The 26,412-nt window shown below is 37.0% G+C and overlaps 1 protein-coding gene across 2 annotated transcripts in view; it reads right to left on the bottom strand.

Annotated features, from left to right (window-relative positions):
- Positions 1-25,668, bottom strand: part of ASXL3 (ASXL transcriptional regulator 3) — a 172,913-nt gene extending 147,245 nt beyond the window's left edge. For both annotated transcript variants that reach the window (XM_055367993.2, XM_055367995.2), the window contains exon 1: positions 25,478-25,668. Coding sequence is in view for 1 of the 2 variants with exons in the window: in XM_055367995.2 (XP_055223970.1) it covers positions 25,478-25,531 (54 nt within the window). In the remaining variant the exon portion in view is untranslated. The remainder of the gene's footprint in view (positions 1-25,477) is intronic.
- Between the last annotated feature and the right edge of the window lie 744 nt (positions 25,669-26,412).

The raw sequence follows: 26,412 nt of genomic DNA, 5'->3' as shown, positions 1-26,412 counted from the left end.
AAAAAATTTTTGCTGAAAATCTGAGCACTTTACAATTCATTTCCTCAAAAACAGTCCCCTAAAACTGCTGAGTTTCGCTAAGAATATCTGTAGCTAGAATTATTGGAACTAGCACTGCCAGGAAGATTGTAATTACAAACCACTGGCCACATACCACTGTCTCTTCACAAATCAGATTCTGAAACAGTGCTCAATTTTTACGTAAAATGTCCTTTCTTTCTTTGTAAAACAAATTGTTCTCTTGTGTTAAAACTATATTTGTGATCTTACTTCACTCAATCTCTGAGATGTCTTGCATCTCTCATGTACTGAAGTCTTTTCAATTCCCAGCTACTTTCTTTTTTCTTCACTTTTACTCCATGAAAGGTTTCAAATTCAACATTGCTCTCCACAAACGGGACTCTCCACGGCTGGTGCACAAAGCATACACACAACTAGCTGCCTTCCTAGTGGTGGATCTATTTTTCACAGGAGGTAAACAGATGTACAGAGCTAGCAAACATACCATTACATTCCACCTTCTTATCTAACTAACTATCAGGGCCTATCTCAAAGACATATACATTCATACAGTTTTGAGGCAAGATAGTCTCATTCCAGAAATTTCCTCCCCTAGACTACTACACGTCCTAGTATGGGGAGAAAAAAATGCAAAAAAGGACCTGTAATACTTGCAATATAATTAAAGGAAAGAGAGATGATTTGCCAAATCATTTAGGGCCAAGTTAAGAATGCAATTTTCTATGTGTTAGCTTTGGTCCTTAAGTACCTTTCTGGCCCAGGAACACTGGCTCAAGCATATTAAGGCTTACTCAAGAATTCCTTGGTGTCTCTCAAAGAGAAAACTCATTCTAAGTATCTCTAAGATAAACACATTAGACCAGTGTTCATTTAAAGGTTAAAATTTTCACCCTTTTGGCCCAAAATAAAACTTTCTGAGAGAGCTTACTTATTTGACGGCAAAATAAAAAATAATCCCTACAATTTAACTACCATTTCAATGATAGATGTCCACATTTGTGGAATTCTAAGTGGGTATCAGTGACCAGGCTTTCTCCCTTTTTCTAACATTAATGTGTCATCTTCCCTCAATCAATACTGGCAGTTCATTAAAGTGTTCAGATGTTTAGGGCCTCATGTCCAAGGTAAACGATTTTGGGGTTATAACAACAATAAACCATTATATACCTCTTTACAATTACAGATGACTTTTATACAACATATTTTATTTCATTTGCTTCACACAACATATATTATTTTATTTGATCCTCAAAACAACTCAGTGAGATGCATAGAGAAGTATTATTAACATTCTCTGAGATGTACAAAGCTGAACTGGCTCAAGGCCATTAGGCTAGTGACTAGATGAACAGGACCTGTATGCATTACGATACTGATGACAATGTTTAAGTATAATAAGAGCAGCTAATATTTATTAGACAACTCCTATGTGCTAAGTCCTCTCTGGGGGCTTTCCATTATTACAAAAGACTTAGAATTAATATATTTAACATTCCCTATTTCTACTACTCTTGAAAACCTCAAAGGTCCATGTCATTTTGATGAAACATGAACTTGGATTACTGATAGCCTTCAGATGAGAAAATAAATTACATCAAAAGTGACAGCACCTCAGCAAATGCCCAGTATTCACAGCTCAATTAGGTTGTTCTTCACTCCCAGCATATGTGGCTGCTGGATGAAGGGTTAAAGATGATACTAACAATTTTCTATTCTATTTAAATATACTTTATGGTAAAAGTATATGCTATTGTATAGCGGTCCCCTACCTTTTTGGCACCAGGGACTGGTTTCATGGAAGACAATTTTTCCACAGAATGGCAGGGGGGAACAGTTTCCGGATGAAACTTCCACCTCAGATAATCAGGCATTAGTTAGATTATCATAAGTCAAGGTATCATCGCTCTCACAAACCCCAGTTCAGCAAGTTCACACTTAAGAACAATCAGCCCAGACGTGGTGGTTCATGCCTGTAATCTCAACAATTTGGGAGGCTCAGGTATGCAGATCGTTTGAGCCCAGGAGTTCGAGACCAACCTGGGAAACACAGTGAGACCCTGTCTCTAAAAAAATAAAAATAAATAAATAACAATAAGCAAGGCATAGTGGTGTGTGCCTATAGTCCCAGCTACTTGGTAGGCTGAGGCAGAAGGATTGCTTCAGCCTAGGAAATTGAGGCTGCAGTGAGCAGTGATTGCAACACGGCACTCCAGCCTGGATGACAGTGCAACACCCTGTCTCAAAACAAACAAACTATATATATATATATATATATATATATATATATATATATATATATATATATAAGCAATCAGATATTTACTTAAATTCTCAGATAATGGTTTAAACTATACATTCCCTTGGTATAGGACCTGTCAAAATTGTCATTAATTAGTGTTATCTTGTTTAATGATATTCTTCCTGCTCACTGTAAACCTCATGTAATCCTGGGCCGTGGTCCTCATTCACATCTATATCTCCAAATTGTAGCACTACTAAATAGGCTCCAATAAACAAAGACCAAGTTAATTTGGGGGAATGTTTTGAGTCATTCTATATTTGGAACTTTTTATAGAATAATAATGAAGGTTGTGAGCTCTGGAATCAGATGAACCAGGAATCCCTACTCACTAGACGTCTGATGTTAGATAAGACATCAGAAATCTCTGAGTCATAATTTCTTCTCTTCCTTACTCACAAAAATATTGTGAGGACTAAATGAGATAATGAATATAAAGCACTTATTATTCCAATGAGCCAAATGACTGCCTACAGCAATGAGTGTTAATAAATAGTAGCTAATATTACTGGCTAAAAAAAAAAAAGCTGGCCCCTTTGAACACAGCCTAGAAACACAGATTTTTTTCAATACAAAGAAGAGCGCTACCAGAAAATCATAGGAATTAAATGTGGTCTGAGATTTCCTAAGTAAACTTCACTAGTTACTACAAATCAGACTAGCCACATATTCTCATCCCTCGTTGCCTGACCAATTCCAAACGTATTCCACCAATGAGGCACAGGAAAGCCTGCACCATACTGTGCCTGGTTTCCTCATGGCATGCTTTTAGATACTGTTCAGATGACTAGGAAGAAGAGCATACTAAAGGACCAATTATCTTGTTTTGCTTGTTACAAATCAAAAATATAGAATATCAACAGTAACAACTTCCAACAACATATACTGAAACTTTCAAGCAATTATGATATATGGTATCATAGAATATTCATGAGAAGGAAATTCTGTTTTATAGCAACATACTTCAGTTGCCCAGGGTCATAAAACCTGAGCACAGCTGAAAGAAATGGTTTTTGGAGTTTCACACAAAGTGGTCATTCCCTGAATTTGCAGATGAAATTCTATGCAATTGAGAAGTAAATTCTAATTTCCTGCAGGATTTTGGCAACTTTTTTGGATCTCAGTAAGTTTCTAATCATTTAAAACACTTCGCATTCCTTTTTCACACAGAAAGAAAACAAAGTGGCAGACACTCAGAATTTACACAATGTTCTAAGAAAAAGTAAGAAAAGAATAATTGTTTAAATAATGATATGTAAAACTTGTTTTACAAAGTAAAACTTCTCTTAACAAAAAACAGAGAAATCTTCCTACTACAGAAATTTGCAGGCAGTCTATTCTCTTAAGAGCTTAGTAACTATTAAAAAGTTTTTTCGGTACTTCAAGTAAACATTATGCTTTCATTTCTATCAATTTTGCCTTTGAATATAACAATAATTATTTAATGTTAAATTACAAACACTGTTTTATCACATAAGGTCAAAAGGCAATTGTGTTATGTAAGTTTACAATTATGGGATTCAATAAGTTATACACAAAATACGTTGCCACATATTTTTAAACACTATTCAGACCAAGTCTCCCTTTGTTTCCAGACTAATAGATCCTTAGTTTCTTCATCAATCTTCATATAAAATAGTTTGCAAACACAGTCACCCAAATCATCCTTCTCTGAACATTCTTGAGTTTTCCAGTGTCACTTTTAAAATACATTTAAGAATTACACTCATTAAAATAAATGAGCTAAAAATTGATAAATATTTTAACTGTAGCTTGATCCAAATAGAATATGGGAAAATCATTTTTTTCTATCTGCAGTAACTACATTAACCTAATATGACATGTGCTTTTTTTCAGCAGCCACCTCACATTGTCACTCAACTAAAAGTTCCAGATCTTTCAATATTTGCTTCTGAAATTGCACCCACAGCTCTGTGGTGTGTTTTCCAAACTTGCCAGGCATAAGCATATCTTTGTTTTAATGCACTAGTGTTTGTTTAATCCAGTTATTTAGGCTCTGAAATCTTATTAGTGCCAAATAGCTGATTATTGAAAGTAACAGCTAAACTCATCCCAGAAATCTCCACTGGATTTCTACATGCCCAAAAAAAACCTGCTGCAAAAAAGGACACTGTGATCTCAAGTAAATTTTATCTTTTAGTTACATATTATTTTCTCAAGCTTACAAAGTTCTTTTGTAATCCCCATTGTTTTCCAATTGCTCGGTTTCCCTTATTTTATTGGCCACCTATTTGACAAGCATGATTTTGACTTATTCCTCCAAGTTATTCATGACAGAGCTAAACAAAGCAATGGAAAACAAACTGTTGTGGCTGCCACTGGGATCTCTTTTCAGACTGATACTGACTACTCAATCTATATACTTTGTCTATACATGTTCAATCCACTACAAATTCATTTAATTATACTACCACCCAGTTTATAAGTGTCCGTCACTTAAGAATGAGTTTTACAGTAAACAGACATGTCAAATGACTGGCTGAAATTTAGCTCTAACATATGCATCTTCCTGATGTATAAGTCTAATAATCTTATCAAAAATAAATTAATTTAGTTTGACATGAATTAGAGAATCCATAATGCCTTCCAGGGATATGATCTTCCGCTTCTATATGCTTACAGTCATCTGTTTAACAATACACTCTTGTATTTTACTGAAGGTTGAGATGAAGCTCAACAATCTATAATTAAAAATTTTTCTCTTCTCTTTTTTAAAATGCAGTTACTCTGCATTAAGCATTATTCTAACATGCATATGAGTTCATTTAATACTTTTAACAACCCTATCACATAGGGCCTATTGTCCCCCTCATTTTATAGATGAGTTAATGAAGATACAAAGGAGTTAATTTAATTTGCCCAGTGTTACACAGCTAGAAAGTGGGAGAACGAAGATCTGAACCCAGGCCTTTGGACAACTGCTCTCCTGTTCTCCATGATTATTCCCATGGTTATCCACAATACTTCCTGGTCATACCTGCAGATTCTTACAGTGTCTTGTCATCGAGGTTCATATGTCATCATTTCTTATCCCAGATAACTTCTCTCATGTAACTTTTCTTATCACATCTCCTTGAAAGAAACTTGCACTAGTTTAAAAGAGACTAATCCAGTGAAATGCTTCAAAAATGAGAAATCATGCCCGATGAGAAAGTTGCTGTGACTTTGATCTTGAACATTGTCCCAATTTTATGGCAGTTAAAATGTAGAGGCAGACATTAGTTAACTCTCATTAGCTGAATGAAAAAAACATGAGTTTGTCAGAGCAGATAAACGCTTTCTTATTTCTAAAGTAAGAGAAGCGTCTCACATAGACATTCTTATACAGAGGCACTGGGGGGCAATGGACAATATCTACAAGGAGGGCTAAGTAAAAGCAAACATGGGACATATAATAAGTTTTGTTATAGAACCTCCCATAAAAATCTAAACATAACACAAAAATATAAATGATAATATTAGATGAAATAATTAAAGTAGACAATCTTCCCAAGATCTAATATGATTAAATCAAGATTAGATAATCTAACAATTTGGGGTTTATATTTTACTACTACTAGTATAGAAAGATATATAACAACTCTGAAAACAATATTTGCAGATGTAGGATTAATACAATATTATGAAAATTAAGGTGCTTAGTGTATATTTTTGCCTACATATGAATACTAAACCCCTGTCCTTATGGAAACAGACAACAGGGATACCCAGCATTCCCTGCAGGATAACGTGAAAAGCAGCAATCAGTCAAGACCCTAAAGGTTTAAATCTTGGGAATCCATATAAGATGCTGGTGTTAATAAGAGCAGCTAATACATAATGCTAGGAAGCATTTCATAATCAAAATAGGCTAGGCATTTTTCTAAGAACTTGACTTATATTAAGACATTTAATTTCACAATCACTCAGGTAGATTTGTTTCGTTTGTTTTTTGGTTGTTTTTTGTTTGTTTGTTTTTTTGTAGATGAGAGAACTGAGACACCAATACATTAATTCACTTTTAATTCACTTATACCAGGTTATTCCCAGGTAAGAAGCAGAACTGGGATTCAAATCCATGCCTCCTTGTCCAAGTGTTTCACCATCACAATATACTGCCTTGTATCAAATGGTAAAATCTCACTTGGAGGGTAATTTAACAGTACTATTAAAATGTAAAAGGTAGGCAGTCTCACTTATTGAACTTCATCTACCTTTAGGTATTTTTCTTACAAAAATCCACAGCCTATCCTGCATGTACAATGAAGCATTACATGAGATTATGACTCCAAAATAATGAGATGTAGTCTAAGAGGGAGATGGTTAAATAAATGAAGGTACATACATACCATAAAACAATAGAAAGAATAAGGTAAGGAATAAGAAAATATGTACTGACATGGGAGGATGTCCATGAGAAAGTGGTAAGTAAAAATAAACATGTTGAAGAACAATACATAGAGAGGACGCATATATTCCAGTGTCTGTGGTGTACATATACATGTACACCACAAAGTCCCACCCACATCCCCACCATATAAAAATATTAGCGTTAATAATTGTAACCCTGGAGACTCTACATATTATGTAATTTATATGACTTATGCATGTATTATATAAGTTATATAGTTGTTAACAGCTGATTTAAAAAGTCAGCTCAAGTCTAGGCGCAGTGGCTCACGTCTGTAATCCTAGCACACTGGGAGGCCAAGGCGGGCAGATTGCTTGAGCTCAGGAGTTCGAGATCAGCCTGGTCAACATGGTGAAACCCTGGTCTCTACAAAAAGATAAAAAAATTAGCCAGGCGTGGTGGCACGTGCTAGTCCCAGCTACTTAGGAGGCTAAGGTGGAAGGATCTCTTGAGTCTGAGAGGTGGAGATTGCAGTGAGCCAAGATCATGCCACTGCACTCCAGCCTGGGTAACAGAGCCAGACCCTGTCTCAAAATGAGTAAATGAATGAATGAATGAAACAGAGAGAGAAAGAAGGTCAGCTCAAAAACAAAACAAATATGAATACTCAACCAATAACAGAAACAGTTACATGCCTTATACTGTAATCATAGTGAAGAAAATAAAATACAGGAAGACTGAAATTTTTCCAAAGCAAACATTACTCATCATTCAATCTGAGTCAGAAAAATTATTCAATGTTATTCCCACAAACTAGTCTGAAATGACACAGCATCCAGATGTATCTGCCAGAAGAAATTAGTTGTAAAATATATCTTTAGATAATCGTATAAAATGACTTTGTTATATGAAATTATTTGATTCTGCCTACTTAAATGTTGAATAACAATGTTTATTTTGTCACAGTTAATAGTAATTCTTTTCTCCTGACTATAGATGGACACCACCACCACCACCTCAATAATCCATTCAGTTAACAAATATTTACCAAGCATACACATACACTAAAATGAAATACAATAAAATCTGCCATTACCATCGCTGGAGACATTTACTCTCTGGCTTACTACAGTGGGGGAAGGGAGGGTGGCAAGCATCTAATTTACTTAGAAATAGATTTAAAATGAAAGGAAGGAACTAAGCTATATGTCTTCTTTCATATTCATTCAAAATGCTAATCTACTCTACATAGAAATGACCGCTGCCTACCCTGTTTCTAGTGGTGGTTTTATAATTCAGATTCTATGGAATTGTTATCTTGATATGTGTTTGCTGCTATATTTCCAGTAACTAGCACATGTAGGTGTGTAATACTTGCCTAATGAAAATAAAAAGAAGACAATGAATTGACAAGAAAGAATTGATGTACTCAGTTTATTATTCCCTACTTCCTTCTTCCAAAGAATGCCCTTTCTCATTTTGATTTGAATGGAAGCTGTTACATTCCTGAAGCTGACATATTTATTCCTGTCATATTCCTTCAGGAAGAAGCAATTCCTGAAGAGCTTCCTATTAAGGATGGGAAGGAGGGATGGCTGGAGTTGGGGACACAGGGAGAGCCAATCATTAATCTTCTCCAGGATGTACAACCCTAAAACTCAAGAAAACACATCTTGATTACTTTCTGGTAATGATACCATGTGAGGAGAGCCTGAGATTTGCTGGAAGCTATGTTCGTAGGCATGTGAGCCAGGCTCAGAAAATAAGCATACTGTGCAGAGAGAGGATGGGAGAGTCCTAGTTACTTTCATTCTTACTTTCCAAGTATTACCTAGAACCTCCCATTTTGCTGCAATGGCTTCTAACTTATGAGTCTTCCAGTGAATTCTCCTTTTCATTAAATTGGTTAGATGACCAAAGTTTCATGACCAATGTGCTCATTATACTAATTATTGAGCCTATAGTTGATTCCTTTCATAGGATATTTTAAAAAGATACAGGATATATAATAAATGCTTTTAAGTCAGATGCTAACTTATCTGCTTCCTTTAGATTAACAGAAAGATAGCAATTTCTAAAACCTCATCACTGGCAATGCAAACTCTTAATAAACAAAAATTCTGAGAAGCAGGGTGTATTTCTTTGTTAAATATGCACTTGATCCATCCAGAAGTAATATCTAAAAAAATAAACATTTTACAACAATGGGAGTCCACGGGCAAAGTTATAAATAATTCTAGCGGTAAAAGTTATTTACCTAGAACTTTGATGAGTAATAGGTGAAGAAATTCCTGATTCCAAGGCTTCAAAAATAGGACTAACATTTTAAAAATATGAAGCAGGTATCCTAAGAGTTTAGAGTTTAGACCACAGGCTTTCTACAGACCAGTAGACTTAAGCAAAATGTGTGTTCCTGCTTCCAATTTGAGTCATGCATAAATATTTACCATAATGGTTTATACTACAAACCAACTCAAAGAACTCCCAGCCTGATTTACTATTCTCAATTATGATGTAATTAAAATATCTGCATCAAGATTTGTGCTAAATAGGCCAGGCATGGTGGTTCATGCCTGTAATCCCAGCACTTTGGGAGGCCAAGATGGGAGGATCACTTGAGGTCAGGAGTTTGAGAGACCAGCCTGGTCAACATAGTGAGACCCCATTTATTTATATATATATATATATATATATATATATATATATATATATATATATATATATATATATATATAAATTAAGATTTATGCTAAACGAATTCAGGGCAAATATTTCTACATGCTTCTTGATGTACTACTTACCTTAATATTACCCAAGTTTTCCAACCCTCCCCAGTTTACTCCTCATTTCTGGTCTTGCTTCTTAAACTATGTGCTAGAGGATTTAAGGTATATTTATAAGCAAGCAGGACTGGTTTCAAACAGCCAATGTTTGTTGGTATGAAATAGGGGTTGGATCTCTTTGAGAAGTCAATGGAATACTAAAACTTGCCTTTGCCAACAAAAGATCCTGCATAAAATCAGACAGTCCCTGTTGCTTCCTAGCCTTTCTTAGTCCTGATTTTACAAGCTGAGTTCTGCTTACAACCAGGTTGGGAGCTCATTATACTGTCATATCACATTTTGATGACAGAAGGAAGAAAAATTATTAATTTTCATGTGATCAAAATACCCATCCCTTTGAAAAAAGAAATACAAAGTAAGAGTTACCTTTAGCCAACCCTAAATCAGGACTCACAACAAGTCTTACTTAGATTTTTCCCAGAGGTTGCCATTCAGCATTATTAAATTTTGCCTAAAGATAAATTAGGCCAGATGTTGTTCTCTTATATTCGGTCAACTGCAGACAGTAGGATTTAAGCCCACAAGGATTCCGTCTTCTCAATGCAAGCTATCTACAGAAAAAGTTTTGAGAGTGTTGTTAATTACCCCTGCATTCAGGTTTAAAAGATAACTATGCCTGCCATCAGGTATGGAGGACATATAATAATACAAACATCTGGATAATCTGTAGGTGTTCCAGTAATAGGGGATACAAATGTAAAATATCTTTTATGGGAAATTAAAACAAAAAGATGGGAGATTTTGTTTTGTGACCTTAGCAATTCAGAGATAGCCTCACCTATAATAATATTTCAGTGGCTGCATACCCATATATAGGCTGAAAATTTTAAAGATAAAGGAATTTGCTGTGAAAATCAATGTCTCCTGCAGATAAATTATGCCATCAACAAAATTACAATTTAATATGTAAGCGTCTGTGTATTTACAACTTAATCCCTGTTTGTGAGAAGGATTGGGAAAATCCTCCTGGTTTTGAGGTTTTAATTTACAGCATGAAACAGATATGGCTGAATATCAGTAAGTTGAAGGACTGGACAAACCGCTCGTCTGGTTTAAGATGCATGTGGTCAACACATTCCTTGTGGTATGAAAGTCTGCGGGCTTTCAAGACCAGTTTTCTTCATTTTTCCCCCTTTTCCTACATGAAGGGGTTGGGCTCAATGGGGAATCTGTGAGCTGCCAGGAGTTTCTGCATGGGATATCTAAGGAAGAGTGGAAACTGGTGGGAAACAGCCCGAGGGTAACTGAGCCCTCAATGGATGGGAAACATAGACTGAAATCTCTGAGACAGACAGGCTGGGAAATATAATCTGCTGGTGGGGGTACTTCTCTCCCAGCACTCCCCTAGGCCAAAAAAAAAAAAAAAAAAGTGGGCATAGGGGGAGAAAGAAAAGAAAAGAAACGAAGAAAGAAGTATTGTTACAGTGTCTGCTTTCCCCTTCTCAGTGGTGTGGAAATCTGGCCATACCTTTTCAATGAAACACAATTTGTCTCAGCTTGGGAACCTGAACTCATTTAAAATGTCCAGGTGCCCTTCCTCTATCTTTTCAACAATCTTGGAATTCAATTCCTTGTTTACAACGATTGTTCTACTCTCTCTGGTTAAAAAACTTTCCTCCTCAGTAGACAAGCGGGAGAAAAGGCAGTTATTTTATAAGGCAAAAATATAAACAAGATTATCTTAAGACGGAATATAAAAAGATTTCCCTTGTAATGAAAAATTTTTTACTGGTTTTACAAGTTTAAAATAACAAAATATAAATACTGGAAAGGAAGATTTTACAAATCAATTTAATGTAATGGAGAAGGAAAAAAAGGAACTTAACCTTGTTTTCCTAACAGATCTCTGAAGCATGTAATTACATATTTTAGTGCCTCATAAACAAAAGTAAAGGGTGGCCTGGAATAAAAACACCTGTTTTTCTTATAAAGATTGACTCTGTCAGGATAGGCAGAGATACGCAACAGTAAAAATCAACCCTAAAATCTCAGCAGATTGAAACAAATGCTTATTTCTCACTAACATCTACATTTCCAGCCAAGAACCAACTTAACTGAAATTCCATCTTGTCACCAGCTTCTGCAACCAATACAACCAGAAAAGAAATAAAGTGAATAAAATAGTGACCCTCAAAAGCTGCAAGTGAGAGGTAACAAAACAAAAACAGTTATGCCTAATTCAAGGCAGCAAAGAAGTATGATGCCACCACATGTCCCTAGGGAGGAAAAATGAAAAAACTGTCCATCAACCTAATGCTTATGAGGTAACATCTACTTGCTCATGTATTAAAGACAGAGAAATATTTTTATTTAAATAACTTAGAAGACTTTTTTCTTTGTAGATTCTATTTAATATAAACATGTACATACAAACACACATGAAAAAACTTCAAACACTGTTTTATTAAAGTCCTATTATTTGTTTCCCCATCACCCATTTCTCTAGATGATACCTTTCATGTGCTTAGATTTGCTTTCCCCATCTGAACTGCCTACCACTAGCACCTAGCACCAAGAAGACAAAAGATAAAATTTCATACAAAGATAGGAGAGGGTAGACTCCCCTAATTAAGGATTTCATTCTCCACTAAAGCTTTTAACCAAAGGAAAAATGTGTTTAACTTTCATGAGTTCATTTCCTACTATGAAGTTGAGCTCAGAAAATAGTGAATTCCAAAAAAAAAAAAAATAAGTAGTGTTGCCTGTAATCCCAGCACTTTGGGAGGCTGAGGCAGGCGGATCACGAGGTCAGGAGATCGAGACCATCCTAGCTAACATGGTGAAACCCCATCTCTACTAAAAATACAAAAAAGTAGCTGGGCGTGGTGGTGGGCACCTGTAGTCTCAGCTACCTGGGAGGCTGAGGCAAGAGAAGGGTGTGAACCCAGGAGGCAGAGCTTGCAGTGAGCCGAGATCGCGCCACTGCACTCCAGCCTGGGTGACAGAGTAAGACTTCGTTTAAAAAAGAAAAAAAAAAAAAAGTAGTGTCATTAGAAGATTGAAAGGAAATGCAATATCTAGATTTATGCATTCATTTTTCTTTTTCCTGCTGACAGTCCATCTATTCCTATTTAGTTACTGGAACTTGGTTTGTAAACAGAGCATTAGCAAAAAATGACAAAGAAATTAAAATTGGAGAAAGGATGAGAATAGGAGATAATATTTTTGTTTATATTCAATAGCATGTTTCTTTTTCTCATTCGCTCACTAAAGATCCTGGTGGATCCAGACTAAATGTGTATTCTCTTTAAATAGTAGCAACTCTGCCCAGGACAGAGCATGAAAAACATCGATTCTCAGAACCATCCACTTTCCAAGCTGAAAAAGTAGAGATAAATTTCCACAAAGCTAAGTAAAATGTGTTAAAAAGAGGGAGAAGGAGAGAAAAAAAATTTCTGAAACACTATATTTGATTCATTTGGGCTCTAGGAAAGGAGAAATGTTGTCAAATGAATAAACAGCAAATGGCAGCAATAAGACTGTGATGTCCATAAATTCCTACATGAAATAAGGAATCATTATCTGATGCTGACCTAATCTCAATATTCAGAAAATGAGTGAAGATTCATTCCATGGAGAAGAAACATTTGTTCTCTTCGGTAAGTTAATATCATCTAAGGATTATGATCAATAAAGGTTCTTCTTGGGCATTTTAGACAGTGAATAAAAATATTTACTTTCATCCAGAAGGTACCTGGAAGCTTCACGAAGAAATGTATATTTTAGTGTGTTAAGATCTAAATAGTACTTGGATCCTAAATTGTGTCAAACTATATTATAAATATTATATATATACTATTCCTATATAACCATAAAGAAACTAGTCTGTGGGGGAAAATAGAACAGAAATCATCCATGGTAACTTCTAGCTTCTAAATCAGGAAAGTAGGTTTCAGTAGAAACAGACCAAAGAGATATTTAGGTTCTTTGTAATGGATGCCTGAGCTTTAACATATATTTAGTGCAAAATAAATATTATAAAAATAATACCAGAAGTAATGAATGAAGAGTACCTACATTAGAACACTTAAGGTCTAAAGTCAGGCAGACCCAGACTGGAAACAGTCCTCCACAACTTACTAGCTAAGCAAGTTAATTCACCATCTATACAGCAAAGGCAATGTCATTTATAATTTGTTTTTCCAGCATACTTTCCATCTGCCTTTTGTTGGTGCTTTTTTGGTAATCTTCCTCTTCTCTACATGATCCTTGTGTAGCAATCAATCGTGATACCTGATCTTGGCAACTGCTGTTGGTGCAGGAATGGGCATATCAGCCAAGCAAGGATAAAGTAAAATCTTCTTTGGCATTGGCACTTAAAAAATAAGACAGAGATATGGGCTGGGGAGGGGAAAAGAGACTGAGATTGTCTTTAGGCTGTCGTGGCTAAGGTTGGACAACACACGGAGGTTGTGCCAGTGGCCATCTTATCTTGTCCAATACCTGAATAGAATCCTGCCTACACCATGAAGCCAAGAAAAAAACAAAGCAAAAAAAAAAAAAAAAAAAAAAAAACATAGAAAGCAAATACCTTGACGACATTCTCTAAGTCCCTACCTCACCTAGAACTGAAGTTCATTCCTGGATTTCTCAGTTATGTGAGCCTTTTTCCTTAAACTAATTCGAGTTAAATTTGTTTCACTTGTAACCTGGAGAAACTCAACTAATACACACTCTAAATCTCAATTTCTTCATTTGACAAATGTGAATAATATTATAAAATGTCTCCTAAGTTTACTCACAGGATTAAGCAATATAATGCATATAATAAGTTTAGTTCAGCATGAAGCACATAAGTACCCAATCATTATTAGTTCTTATTGCTATTTTTATTAATTAGTGATAAAGGTATTACTGTCCTTTAGTAATAATTTTATTATGATTGATATACTAAGGTTATTCCATCATATAAAATTCCTACACTCTTAAAAGGAGGCTATGACACTAAGTTTAAGAATAGTTTACTAGCACATATAAACGAGATTATTTACCTTGCAAACATTCCCAGTCTGTGTTGTAATCAATGTACTAGACAATAGTTATCTTGATTTGAAAGTCAGAGCAAGCCTTTTTTCTCTCACTATATCCTGTTCTTTCCTTTTACTGTGCCCTTTCTTCAATCACCCCTTCAAGGTAATGCCATCTATTTCCTACAGTACTTAGACTCAAAGCGGGTACCATGAACCAGTTTCACTTTTAAATAAGTGATTATAAATGCAAAAAGAATCATTCTGAGTGAAGGCAAGTCTAGAGTCAGTGAAACAAATTACAAAGTTGTTGCAGGAACTTCATAAGATGGAAGCTACCAAATACTAACATTAACTGGCATCTTATAACGTCAGACACAAAACTACACTACATACATTATCTTATTTAAATATTCCAACCACTCTTTAAGGTAGATATTATTATTCCTTTATTAGACAATAGAAATAAAATTGAGAGATGTTATGTAACTTTCTCAAGGTCAAACACATAGTAAGTGGCAGACTTTGGACTCAAACTCAAATCTGCCTGACTCTTAGGACCATCATTAATCTACACTGTCTCCATAACCCATATAACAGCCTGAATTAAGGTAAATGACAGTGGAAATGGATGTATAACTGTAGTATTTAAAAACAAGGATCTGAAGAGTAGAAGAAAAAAAGATGAAGGTGGCAGAAGTCAGTGATTTACTGGGTATAAGAAAAAAATATAAGAATGTATAACACTGACAAGAGGGTTTGTGGCTTGAACAAATGTGGAAATGGTGGTGGCTTTACTGGGAAATGAAAGAAAGGAGGAGAAGACTTGATGGGAGTGGGAAAGAGATAAGGCATTCAGCTTTAATGTTGTGGACGTCATTGTTGCTATGAAAATGCAAATGGAGATATTTCACTACAGGAGTTGAAGGGGCCATATATACTTTATCATCGCTCTCTGGCACCTAAGGTACAGACATGGGACCTAGAGTCTGCCAATTTGATTCTCCTGAATGTGTATTTTAATCTTCAACATGGGGTGCAAAGACAGCAAATTACGAGACTATTCATGACACACTGGGAACAATGGCAGTGTCTCATGAAATAAGCATGGAGTCATGGTGGTGACTATTATTGATGATATTAGTGCCCACAGCAATATTCCAACTAGGCTATTCTTGAAGCATGACCTTGTCTGTGTGTTTTCACTGCCCAGCCTCTATTTATCCCTATTTATCAGGCCTCATTCTCCAGATCCTTTTTGATTATATGAAATACTTTATGACCTCCAAAAAAAAAAAAAAAAAACCTGCTCCTTTTCTACTTAAATTAGGAGGAGTTGTGTTCTGTTGCTTGCAGTCCATAATTCTGAATAATAAAACCAATACATTCAGCACTGCATCATGTACAGGATTAAGGGAGGCCTTTCCCCATTGTTCTTGTATCATCCCCAACTCATAAGCTAGATAACGATCTGCTAGATGTTAAGGGAAATCTTAAAATACTTCAAATAATTCATAGACTAACAGTGATAAAATGCAATCAATAGGTTATAAACCACAGCATGATCCACATTTTAAAGTAAATATATATATATATACACACATACACACTAAGTAGAATAAAGATAAGTCCACCCATAAACATTAAGACAGATTATTAAAACTGTACAACTTCAAAAATAAAGAGAGCATGTAGCAACTATCAGATACAAAATGTATATTATACCTCTTTAAGAATAACAATTTCACTCATGGACATGACAAATGAACATTTCCAAAGTACTAAGGATAAAAAATAATCAGCCGACTTTTATAACTAGCTAAATTATCATTCAAAGGTGAGGGTAATATGAGATCTTTTTGTTTTTTCCTACTAAGTTTCTCCTTTTTTTTTAATTGTAATCTACAAATTCAGCGGATACTGCTTCAAAAGGGTGGCTTTTAATTATTTTTGTACCCAATCTTGACTGTATTCAGATTCAATTTTTTGAGGATAGGAAGGATTTCAGGAGAGGGTAAGAATGACAGGGAGAAGATATGTGACCATCTATTCATCCTTTTATTTTCTAACTTTTACAACTTCATGTGAGTCTGTATCTCAAAGTTAAAAAGTTTAATTAAAACATATTTTTAAAGGTGAAGGCAAAACAAAAACATTTCACCATACAAAAACTAAGAATATTTGCTATCCAAAGACTTTCACATAAAAATTATAAAGCTGTGAAAAGCAATTTAGAAAGAGGGAGTGTGATATAAGAAAGTTGAACAGAGAAGTTGATTAAATAAGCTGATAAATGTAATCAATTAACTAATGTTAAAAATAACTAGTTTGATGTGTTTTAAAAGAAAATAACATAAATCTAAGGCTGTAGAAATTGCTATAAGATTGCAGGGATTGTGTGGTGTATAACAAATAAAACATGCTAAATTATGCATATTATTAGAAAATTCAATGATATATCACTTTAAAACAGTGTTGTCAGTTTTGAAAAGGGCTTCTTACGGCCTGGGGTACTTTTGGTTAAAGGTAATCACAAACGTTTTAAACAGGAATGATTCAGTAAAATTATATCTGTTCTTGAAAAATAACTACAGCTTCAGTAAGATTTGGAAAAGAGGTTAGAGACACAACTATTTGGAAGGTCAGAACTAAGTAAGATGTAGTGAATGAATAGAGGAGGAGTTAAATGTGAGCTATACTCGGAAGACAGACTCTACCACTTTCTCTGGACACCATGTGCTTAGGGACATATAGATAACCCCCTAATAGACAGGAACACTGTCACATTCTTCTTTGCCCAATGCATGACACAATTGTTGAAAGTATCCAATAAATGTTTAAATGAACTGGATAAATTTCATTTGAAATATCCGCAATACATGAAGACAGACAAAAGGAATTAGTAACAAAATTCTAAAATTCAGGGGAAAGATCAGGGCTGACATCCTCATCAGAGAAGACTTGACATTGGGCTAGGCAAGCTGGCCAAGGGTGTGGGGCAATGAGAATAAAGAGGAGGGGGAGGAAACATCCTGAAATACACCAACACTAAAGGGGCAACTGAGAGAAGGGGACACTCAAGTGAGCAGGAAAGAGTTAAAAGTGATGGAAAGAGAAATGAAGCTATCAAGAAATCTGATTTTTAAAAATTAAATAAATCTCTAAGATTTACAAATGAGAGAGACAAGAAATGAAGAAGAAAAATATTACAACAATTTCTAACTGCAAGGTTTTGAAGACATAATACTTTTTTTAAAAAAAAAAAAGGAAGGCAATTTTCTTATATATACTTGTTAAAATAAGGGTTTATTTGTTGTGTGCACATTTGGGGTGGTGGTGGGAGTGGAGGGTCACAAAGAGTCCTGATGTTCCAGACAGTGACTTAGTTCTGGGGCTATATCAACAAGGATTTGATGTATGTAAAGATTACATATGTAGTAATTTATTTTGACATTAAAAAAATAGAGAATAAACAACAGCCTCACTGTATCATGACTCTCTATGACTGAGCTGGAAAACAAACCCAAAGATCCAATTTCAGTTTCTATTTCCTGAAATTTATTAAAATAGGTTCTAATATATTACGGTTAATAGTATCTTAGAAATGCCATTCACCTTCTGAATAAAGGATGGTCCATCCTATTGCCTTCTATAAGTCATAAATAATTATGATTGACTTTGATTTTTTTTAAATCAACAGATGCATAAAGAATAATGGAATACGTGTACTTGCCAAAAATACCAATTGTGCAATTGTTTTAAAAAATCATAATCTAGTTTTCTCTGGACTAATTTATGCTACATATATGCAAAATGAAGCAACAATAATTGTATCATAAATTATACATGCATATATTTAGGAAAATCTTACAATTCCTAAGCCTGTCCACTGAGTCTAAATTGCACCGCCTTGGAGAATTCCTCAGATTCTAAAAGTTCCTCCAAAGCTAAGGTCTTGGATGTCATTTAAGTTATATATTTCAGCTATTAAAGGCAATGTTCTGACAAGCCCTTTGGCGCTAACCCCAGGGCATAAATTTGCCTTAAAACTACATAAGAATGTGTCAGAGGGCTATATGTCAATCAACCAGGAGACGTGCCTATTCCCAATTTAGTGTTGTCAGTTGCTGACATTAAAACCAGCAACAGTTAATTGTTACTACTTCAAGTGGGAATACTGAGGGAAGAGGAGAGGTAGGTGTCTAAGTTCAGACTGATAAAGCTGTTAATTGCTACCCCTTTATGTAGATTTGTTTAATAATGAAAACAACGTGGTTAATCATATAATGTTTCTATTTGTTCCCCAAGGGCTCTTCAGGGAAAGTTTCCGTCAGGGCTAGATTTTGGCAGCTACCAACTGTGCAGGGACAAAAGCAGAACAATCAAGGCACTCAGTGCTGGCAAATAGCTGAAAGTGGTTGTATACAGATGCCCCTCCTCCTGGCCCTATCAGGAAGGAGCCAGGATCTGCCACTGATGAGCTTTAAAGGAAAAGTTTAAAATGTAAAAGAAGATAATAATTTCAAGCAGAATGTCAGAAGGAAAAGAGGGAAGGAAGGAGGAAGACAGAGTGAGAGGAAGGGACTGAGGGAGGAGAATACATATGTAGGCAATCCAAAAGGCAGGGAATAAGTATGACATAGGCTTGGGCCCTCCCTATGCTTCCATGCAACAGATCAATTAAATTCACATCACTTTAAACACCCAAATTGTTTTTTTAAGAAATGACAGGTTACATAGAAAAAAAAAAGTATACACACACACATACAGACACACATACACACACACATATATACACAACATATAAATATAAAATGTGTATGTGTATGTGTGTGCATGCACAGACACACATATATATATATTGTCCCAACCTTGCTTTCATAGACAGGATGATGATATTGGGTGTATCATTAAACCACTCTCAGAGACAGTTACTGGGATAGTCCTAGCTACTGACTAATCTCAAGAGGGTATTTTAGGGAACAGAGTGCTCTATGTAAGTCTTATACAAATGTAATGTATATAATTTACTGATTTTTTTTCACTTTTGCCTCATTTGGTAAAGAACATGAGACAGAATTAAATTGTATCATTTAATTTGTTTTCAGATTCTTTAGTATCAAGTAATGAAAACATTCAGAAACAGCCTCAGACCACTCACTGGTGCATCCCCCATCACTGTACAAATACATATCGTAAGACTTATGACATAAGTGATATTCATTTTGTTTTGTGCTTCTTTGTGTGTGCGGGGAGAATAGGGGGTGAGTCTTTAATTCCCTTTCTATTACCACCTAACTACAACAGCCCCATAGTAAAACTCACTGAATATTAAAATGGCTTTAAATCCCTCCCCAATCTGATCGCAATTACATTTTCAATTCTGTCCCAGTGCCTATGCCCCCCAAGTCTTCTGGTATTTCTAGATTCCTCCACTCATCACCCCCTGAACCTATCCTCTTGCCTGCACCTCACCTCTGTCCATGTCGTTCTCTCTTCTTAGAATGCTCTCTCTTCACCTGCTTAAACTTACTCATATTTCAAGGCCAAACCAAGTTTCACCTAATGCATTGAGCATTCCACAATCACCACATACCACATAGCTTTTCCCTTCTGTAAATCTGTAAATGAGCACCTGCTTGATCACTCATGTGTCACCTACAGATGGTGTCAGCTCAGTCATCCTCCACTTTTTCTTGTTCCTCCACCAAACTTTATACTGCTTAAGGATATATCTTTGTATCCTCAACAGCATCTGAATCATATACGTAGGAGCCTACAAAGTGTTTAGGGGCCATATTTCACTTTTCCAGTGCATTTCATTGAAGTTTAAAAATTATTACATTATTAAATGTTGAATTCAATTCCTCTATCAGTTAACTTTTCTGTGGTGAAATTCCCTTCCAGGTACAACTCTACAAGTCTAAAAGCCACAGTACACCAAGAAAATAGTTCATTTCTGGCATCTAAGAAATCATCTGTTACCCATGAATTTGTCAAAAAAATAGAAAAACTTAATGTCGGCAGGAAATAAAACATTAACAACCTAAACACCAGGTCTAAGTTCACATTACTCATTCTTTCAAGTACATTTTTATCCAGCTTGAAACTCATTTTCTTTCTAAATAGGCATAGAGATCATTAAACTCTTTTTTATCTTTCAAACCGTAAAACAGAAATTTAGGTTCCATGTTTGAAAGAAAAGGTGATGAGATATAGATATAAAGAAATGATGCTATGTGCAGACCACAGAAAAGAGCTGAATCAAACCAACTGAAATTTTAGGGGTTAAAAATAAAACTACATTTGCAAAACTATATTAGCCAGGCTCATGATCCAACTGCATTGTCAATTACGCTCTTGTGTACCTTTGGAGTGACCCAAATCACACGTCAAAATTCTTCAACTCTTAAGAATACCTGATTATAACCTGAAATCAAAGTACCATTAACACAGTGAGAAAATGTCAAAGGCAGTACACACGCCCTCCCCTATCACCATGCTTATCACTCCTAAAAAATTATATTTATTTCCCAAATACAAAGACAAAAGGCAAGGCAACCAGTAAATTACACAATTATGAATTGCTTTTTAAAAATTTTAACAGCTACCAATACCATTCAGCTTTATTTTATAGAAATCCTAACAGTTTATTTAGAATGTAATGTAATGCATAAATAAACCCTAACAGTTTATTTAGAATGTAATGCATAATATTTCCTCTATTAATTAAAGGAAATCTGTGTGAATCTTTTGTACAATGTAGATTAATTTTTAACACAATATGATTTACCAAATTTTAATTTACTTAAAACCTTCAGTAACCCTGCTGTGTCGTAAAAGGTTATGTGCCTGTTTTCTTCCAACAATGAGGTGAATTTGTCATTAAAAAATTTTTACCCAAAGGTCACCTTGAACTACCAAGAAAAACACACACACACACACACACACACACACACACACACACACACACACACAGAAAAAACCCAACCAACAAACTCATGTTCATTATCTGTGTGCATGTATCTAAACTACAAGTAAATAAATCAGCCATGTTACCAAGCACAAAGCTATTGAAATAGTTAAGATTTATTTTCAGGTGTCACTGAGACTAAACAAAGATTGTAAGGAATAAAACAAATAAAAGGAAACTCAGGGAACAAATTAATACATTAAACTATTATCTTAAAAGCAGCATTCCCTATAGAACAAAGTGACGAAGATATCAAAAAGCACTTCTCAAAGCAATATTTTTGCATGTCAAAAAAAGAATTAACCTAGAATAAATATATAAATAACAGTATGTTCTGTGTTAAGCCAGTAACAAAGAAACCCCTTAGTGCTGTAAAACAAAGTCCTGTCAAATCCCCATTTTTTACAAAGAAGCATGAAGATCGTTTCACAATGGTTTAAACTGTATTTATAGTAACAGAATGAAGACTTGAGATAAAAGTCAAAAGGATTAAAGTCAAAGCCCCAGCTCGACATGAGTTATGGTTTTGATTTTTATTCCTATTGTGGTCTACAAATATTAAGACAGAAGATACTTCCATGTGATTGTGGGATCCTCTGAGACTCTACAACCTTAGAAGAGCAGATAAAACAGATGAAAATGCATCTGGTTTGGGAGCAGACTCCATATTAAATGGCAATGCGCAAAGTAACAACTACAACTGCAGAAGGCTGTGGGGGAGGGGAGGAGGCTAAAGCCTGAAATTTCTGCAACTGATGCAGGGCAGAAGAAAAAAGAAGGGGAAAAAAAGATGTGGTATTACTGTTTTAAAATGGCAGCCTGTTAATAATCACTGCATTCCTGAAAACACAGGCAAATTGTACCACCACTCCTTCTTTCATACACTAAGCAAGCCTAACACATACAAGCATTACATACTTCTTTGAGGAAAATGATACAGCTTGATAGCTGCATCTATATCTAAAACAAAATCCCTAAAGTTGCCACTCCAGAGTTTACAAATTTGGAGACCATATACTTTTTCTCACAAAGAAAGAAAATAGAAATTCTGTTGTGAACTGGAAAGTCTTAGTTACACTAGAAAGATTCTTCTTCCACATATATTTTTCTTTAAGCGAAGGCAAAGCCACATTTATACATAAGCTTTTGGTCATGGTTCAAAATATCTATTTTGCATTTCCTCTCCCCTGATGTCCTATCTTTCAAGAAAATCACACACACACACACACACACACACTCACTCCAGCAAGAAAGATATATATAACATATTCTGCATGAATTGGAAGATCATTCTTAATGTTAATTTGAGTACTCTCTCTTTAGTTCATTTATTGCAAAAACCACATATTGAGTTATATATTTTCTATCCATCCTGAATCTTTACTTTTAAAATCAGGCACCTCATTCAATATTTGATGAAGAAAAGGCTAAAGTCCCTAACAACAACAGCAAAATCATCAGAAGCATTGTGAAATATGAAATGATAGTATCTATATCACAGAAATGCTTAAAAACTTTTTTTAATTGAGTGTTAAGAAATACTATCAATTATAAAAGTAAAAATATTTTATCATGCAAGTTTAGAAGAGAATTCAAGTCCATATGCATTCACGTAATCATAAAGAAAATATGAAAATTAACCAAATATTAATTTGGTTAATGGTGACCAGTTATCACCATTAACCAAATGGATCAATTTCTCCTTTCTTCACAAAATAAGAATTAGATAAGTCACTTATACAAATCATAAATTTCTGAAAATTATATTTCCAGTACGATTCCTTGCAATTTTATTCAGTATTTGATTTTAACTGACACATTTTGAATACATACACATTTATACAACTACCAGGGGAAAAATAACTTAAACCAAATTGAAAAATTACCATAACTACTAGTTCAATATGTCTGGTTAAAATAGAGACATCTGGTCTATCGTTCTTTTGTGTTGATGACTCCTAGTGTGTCTTTTCCCATCAACGAACTTTTCGAGAGGAAAATCCAACTTTTAACAAAAATCTGTGACTTAGAAATCTCTTTCAAATAGTGTCAATACAGATATATCATTATTAGATCAAATAAAACACAGTACCTTCAAGAATAGTAGCATATACTGATTGAATACAAATGGCTAGCTTTAAATTCCATCAGAGTAATGTTATTTATTAAATAATTCTCTGCAGGCAGATATGTCTAATTCATGACTCATTATTTTTAAATATTTATAAATCAACTCATTGTTCACTTGCTTAAAATATACACTAAAGCTCTCTAATAGTACTTGATTGCCACTCCACGGAACCTGAATAATGCATTTTCAGAAGCCTTGCACATCCCCACACTATTCTGAATTAATGGCCGAGCAAACAATAAGTAATGTACTATGCTCCAGCAAAAACTCAGTGATAACATCAATCTGGCATCTACTTAACACTTACTGCTTACTTCTCACATATTCCCCACAACTTAAGTTTCCTCTTCCAGATGCAGTTCATTAAAGAATCACTATCACCTGCCCATTCATCCACAGAGTGAGAGATTTAGCGATTAACGCAATCACAGATAAGTGGAGAAATAACATACAACACTACAAAATTAAGAGATTAAGTAAAGGGACCTGGGCACTCCAGCTACCAATAACTAGATTGCAATTAAAAAGGACTTCGTCACTTCTTCGCTGGGCAATAGGGCCAATTATCTAAAACCCTTTGCTAGAATCCAGATACATACCAGAGCAAGGCCCTTCAACCAAACTCCGATAATTACTTTTGACAAATGTTCTCCTTGAGCATAATCTAGTTACTCAAATGCTTTTCAAAATGACTACAGTTACAGTAAAACAATCTTTACAAAGTCAACCCAACACGTCCTGCTCCCCCCTCCCAAAACCACCGCTGCATGCAGTCTGCTTTCTTTTGGCCAATTTATAACAGATAGTAAGTTGGCGAATAAATGTTTAATTTATGCAGCCAAAACCCTGAAAGGCTTAGCTTCAAATGTAATGCCTGGCATTCCCGAGACACACTGTACAGAAATATCCTTTTGAAAAATCCTTTTACAGCTGTCCTTTAAAAGAAGATGGGAAGAAAAAAGAAAGAAAAGAAAAGAAAAACCCACACATATACATGCATCAAACCAAAGACGCCGACGCCCCTCTGCCAACCGGCATTTCTATAGAGACATTCTTCCGATGATTAAAACGTAAGCTCCGAAAGGTTAAAGAAAAGGAAAAGCAGCCAAGTAACACCGCCCAGGAAGCCAGCAGTAAAATACACCTAGCTGTACACTCTTAATAACCTCCCACTACAAATGACACTGACCCAACTTCACCAAACACACACACACCCCGAAACACACTCACAAATTGCACACACGTGCACAGAATGTACACACAAACATCGAGCAGAGCACAATACCTACAAACACAAACGAACTGGAGCCACACAAAACATGCACGTATCAGTGTGCACACATAATGCACACGACACGGCACACAGACACGCAACCACCTAGCCCACATGCACACGCCCCACAAGTCCGTGTCGGACACACACCGTGCATGCACGTGTAAAATGTTTGAACTCACAAACGCCGAACATACACACAGACTGTGCACAGAGTTATTGATGAAATTCCGGGGGGTGGAGGGGCCGGGAGGGAGTGGTAATTGCCACACAAAGGTCTCCGGAGCGGCAGAGAGGGAAGTCGAGCCGCGCCGAGCGCTCGGAAATTCACCCGTGGAGAAGGCACAGCAGAGCCCCGAGAGCGAAGTACGGGGAGAAGTGTCCCGGGCGGTCCCGGACGCGGGGCTCCCGGAGATAATCGCTGCGCCCCTCCGCGCGCGCACGCACACACACAGGGGCCCCCGGGCGAGCCCACTCCCGCAGAATAACAAAGAGCAGGAGCCCGGCGAGCGGGCGGCGGCTCGGGCTGGAAGTGGCCGTCTCCGACGCCGCGGACCGGCGCGGGGCGAGCGGCGGGGCCGGCGGGAGGCGCGGGCGGCGGGTGGGGGGCGGTACGTACCAGGCGGGCAGCCTCGGCCCAGGTGCGGTCCTTCTTCTTCCTCTTGTCTTTCATGTTTGCATCTCATTGATGGTTCTGATGATGACGTGGGGGATTCCACGGGGTGCTCGGGGTTCGGGCGCGGAGACAATGACCCAGTGACCCGGTGACCCGCACTCGCTCCGCGGGGGGAGGCGCGCGGGCGGCGGCGGCGGCGGCGGCGGCGGCGGCGGGTGGGAGGGATGGAGCGAGGGGGTGGGGTGGAGTGGGTGGGGGCGCGCGACGGCGGCGGCGGCGGCGCGCGGCGGGCGGGCCGGGGGCGGGGGCGGGGGCGGGGGCGGGGGCGGCGGCGGCAGCGGGGCCCGGGCCAGGGGCGGGGGCGGCGCCGGCCGGGCTCGCTCGTGCGGGGCTCGCGCTGCGCCACCGCCGCGGCCGCCGCGGTGACAGCTCCGGGGATGCTCCGCTCTGCCCCGCTCACAACAATACACTCTGACGTCACGGGGAATGGCGACGCGGCCGCACACTCACCGCGCTCACACTCGCCGCGCTCACACTCGCCCTCTCGCGCGCGCACACCCGTGCACACTCGCCGCGCGCCCCCTACTCCAGCCACGCCCTGAAACCCTCGCGAGACCCCTCTCCCTCCAACTCAGCCCCCAAATTCCTGGGGCGCTGCCTACTCCGTGCAGGCCGTTCCACCCGCTTCCCGCTGTCCCGCTCAGGCCGAAAGCCGCGGACACGGTGGCCTTTGGAACTTGTGTAGGAGTCCGCCCCGCAGCTCGACGCCTCTGTCCTGTGCGCTCACGCGTGCACACTCACTCACACACACACCGCACTACTCTCCTCTGTTGGACTGCCTTAACCCTGTCTCTGCTTGGCTGGGGGAACTCCCAGAGCCTTGTTGAAAGGGTACAGAGCCAGTGTCTTCGGATACAGAACTAATAATGTACATGCAA

Source organism: Gorilla gorilla, chromosome 17 (assembly GCF_029281585.2).
Source record: "Gorilla gorilla gorilla isolate KB3781 chromosome 17, NHGRI_mGorGor1-v2.1_pri, whole genome shotgun sequence".
In the NCBI taxonomy this organism is placed as follows: Eukaryota; Metazoa; Chordata; class Mammalia; order Primates; family Hominidae; genus Gorilla; species Gorilla gorilla.
This window is presented reverse-complemented; position numbering and strand designations above follow the sequence as displayed.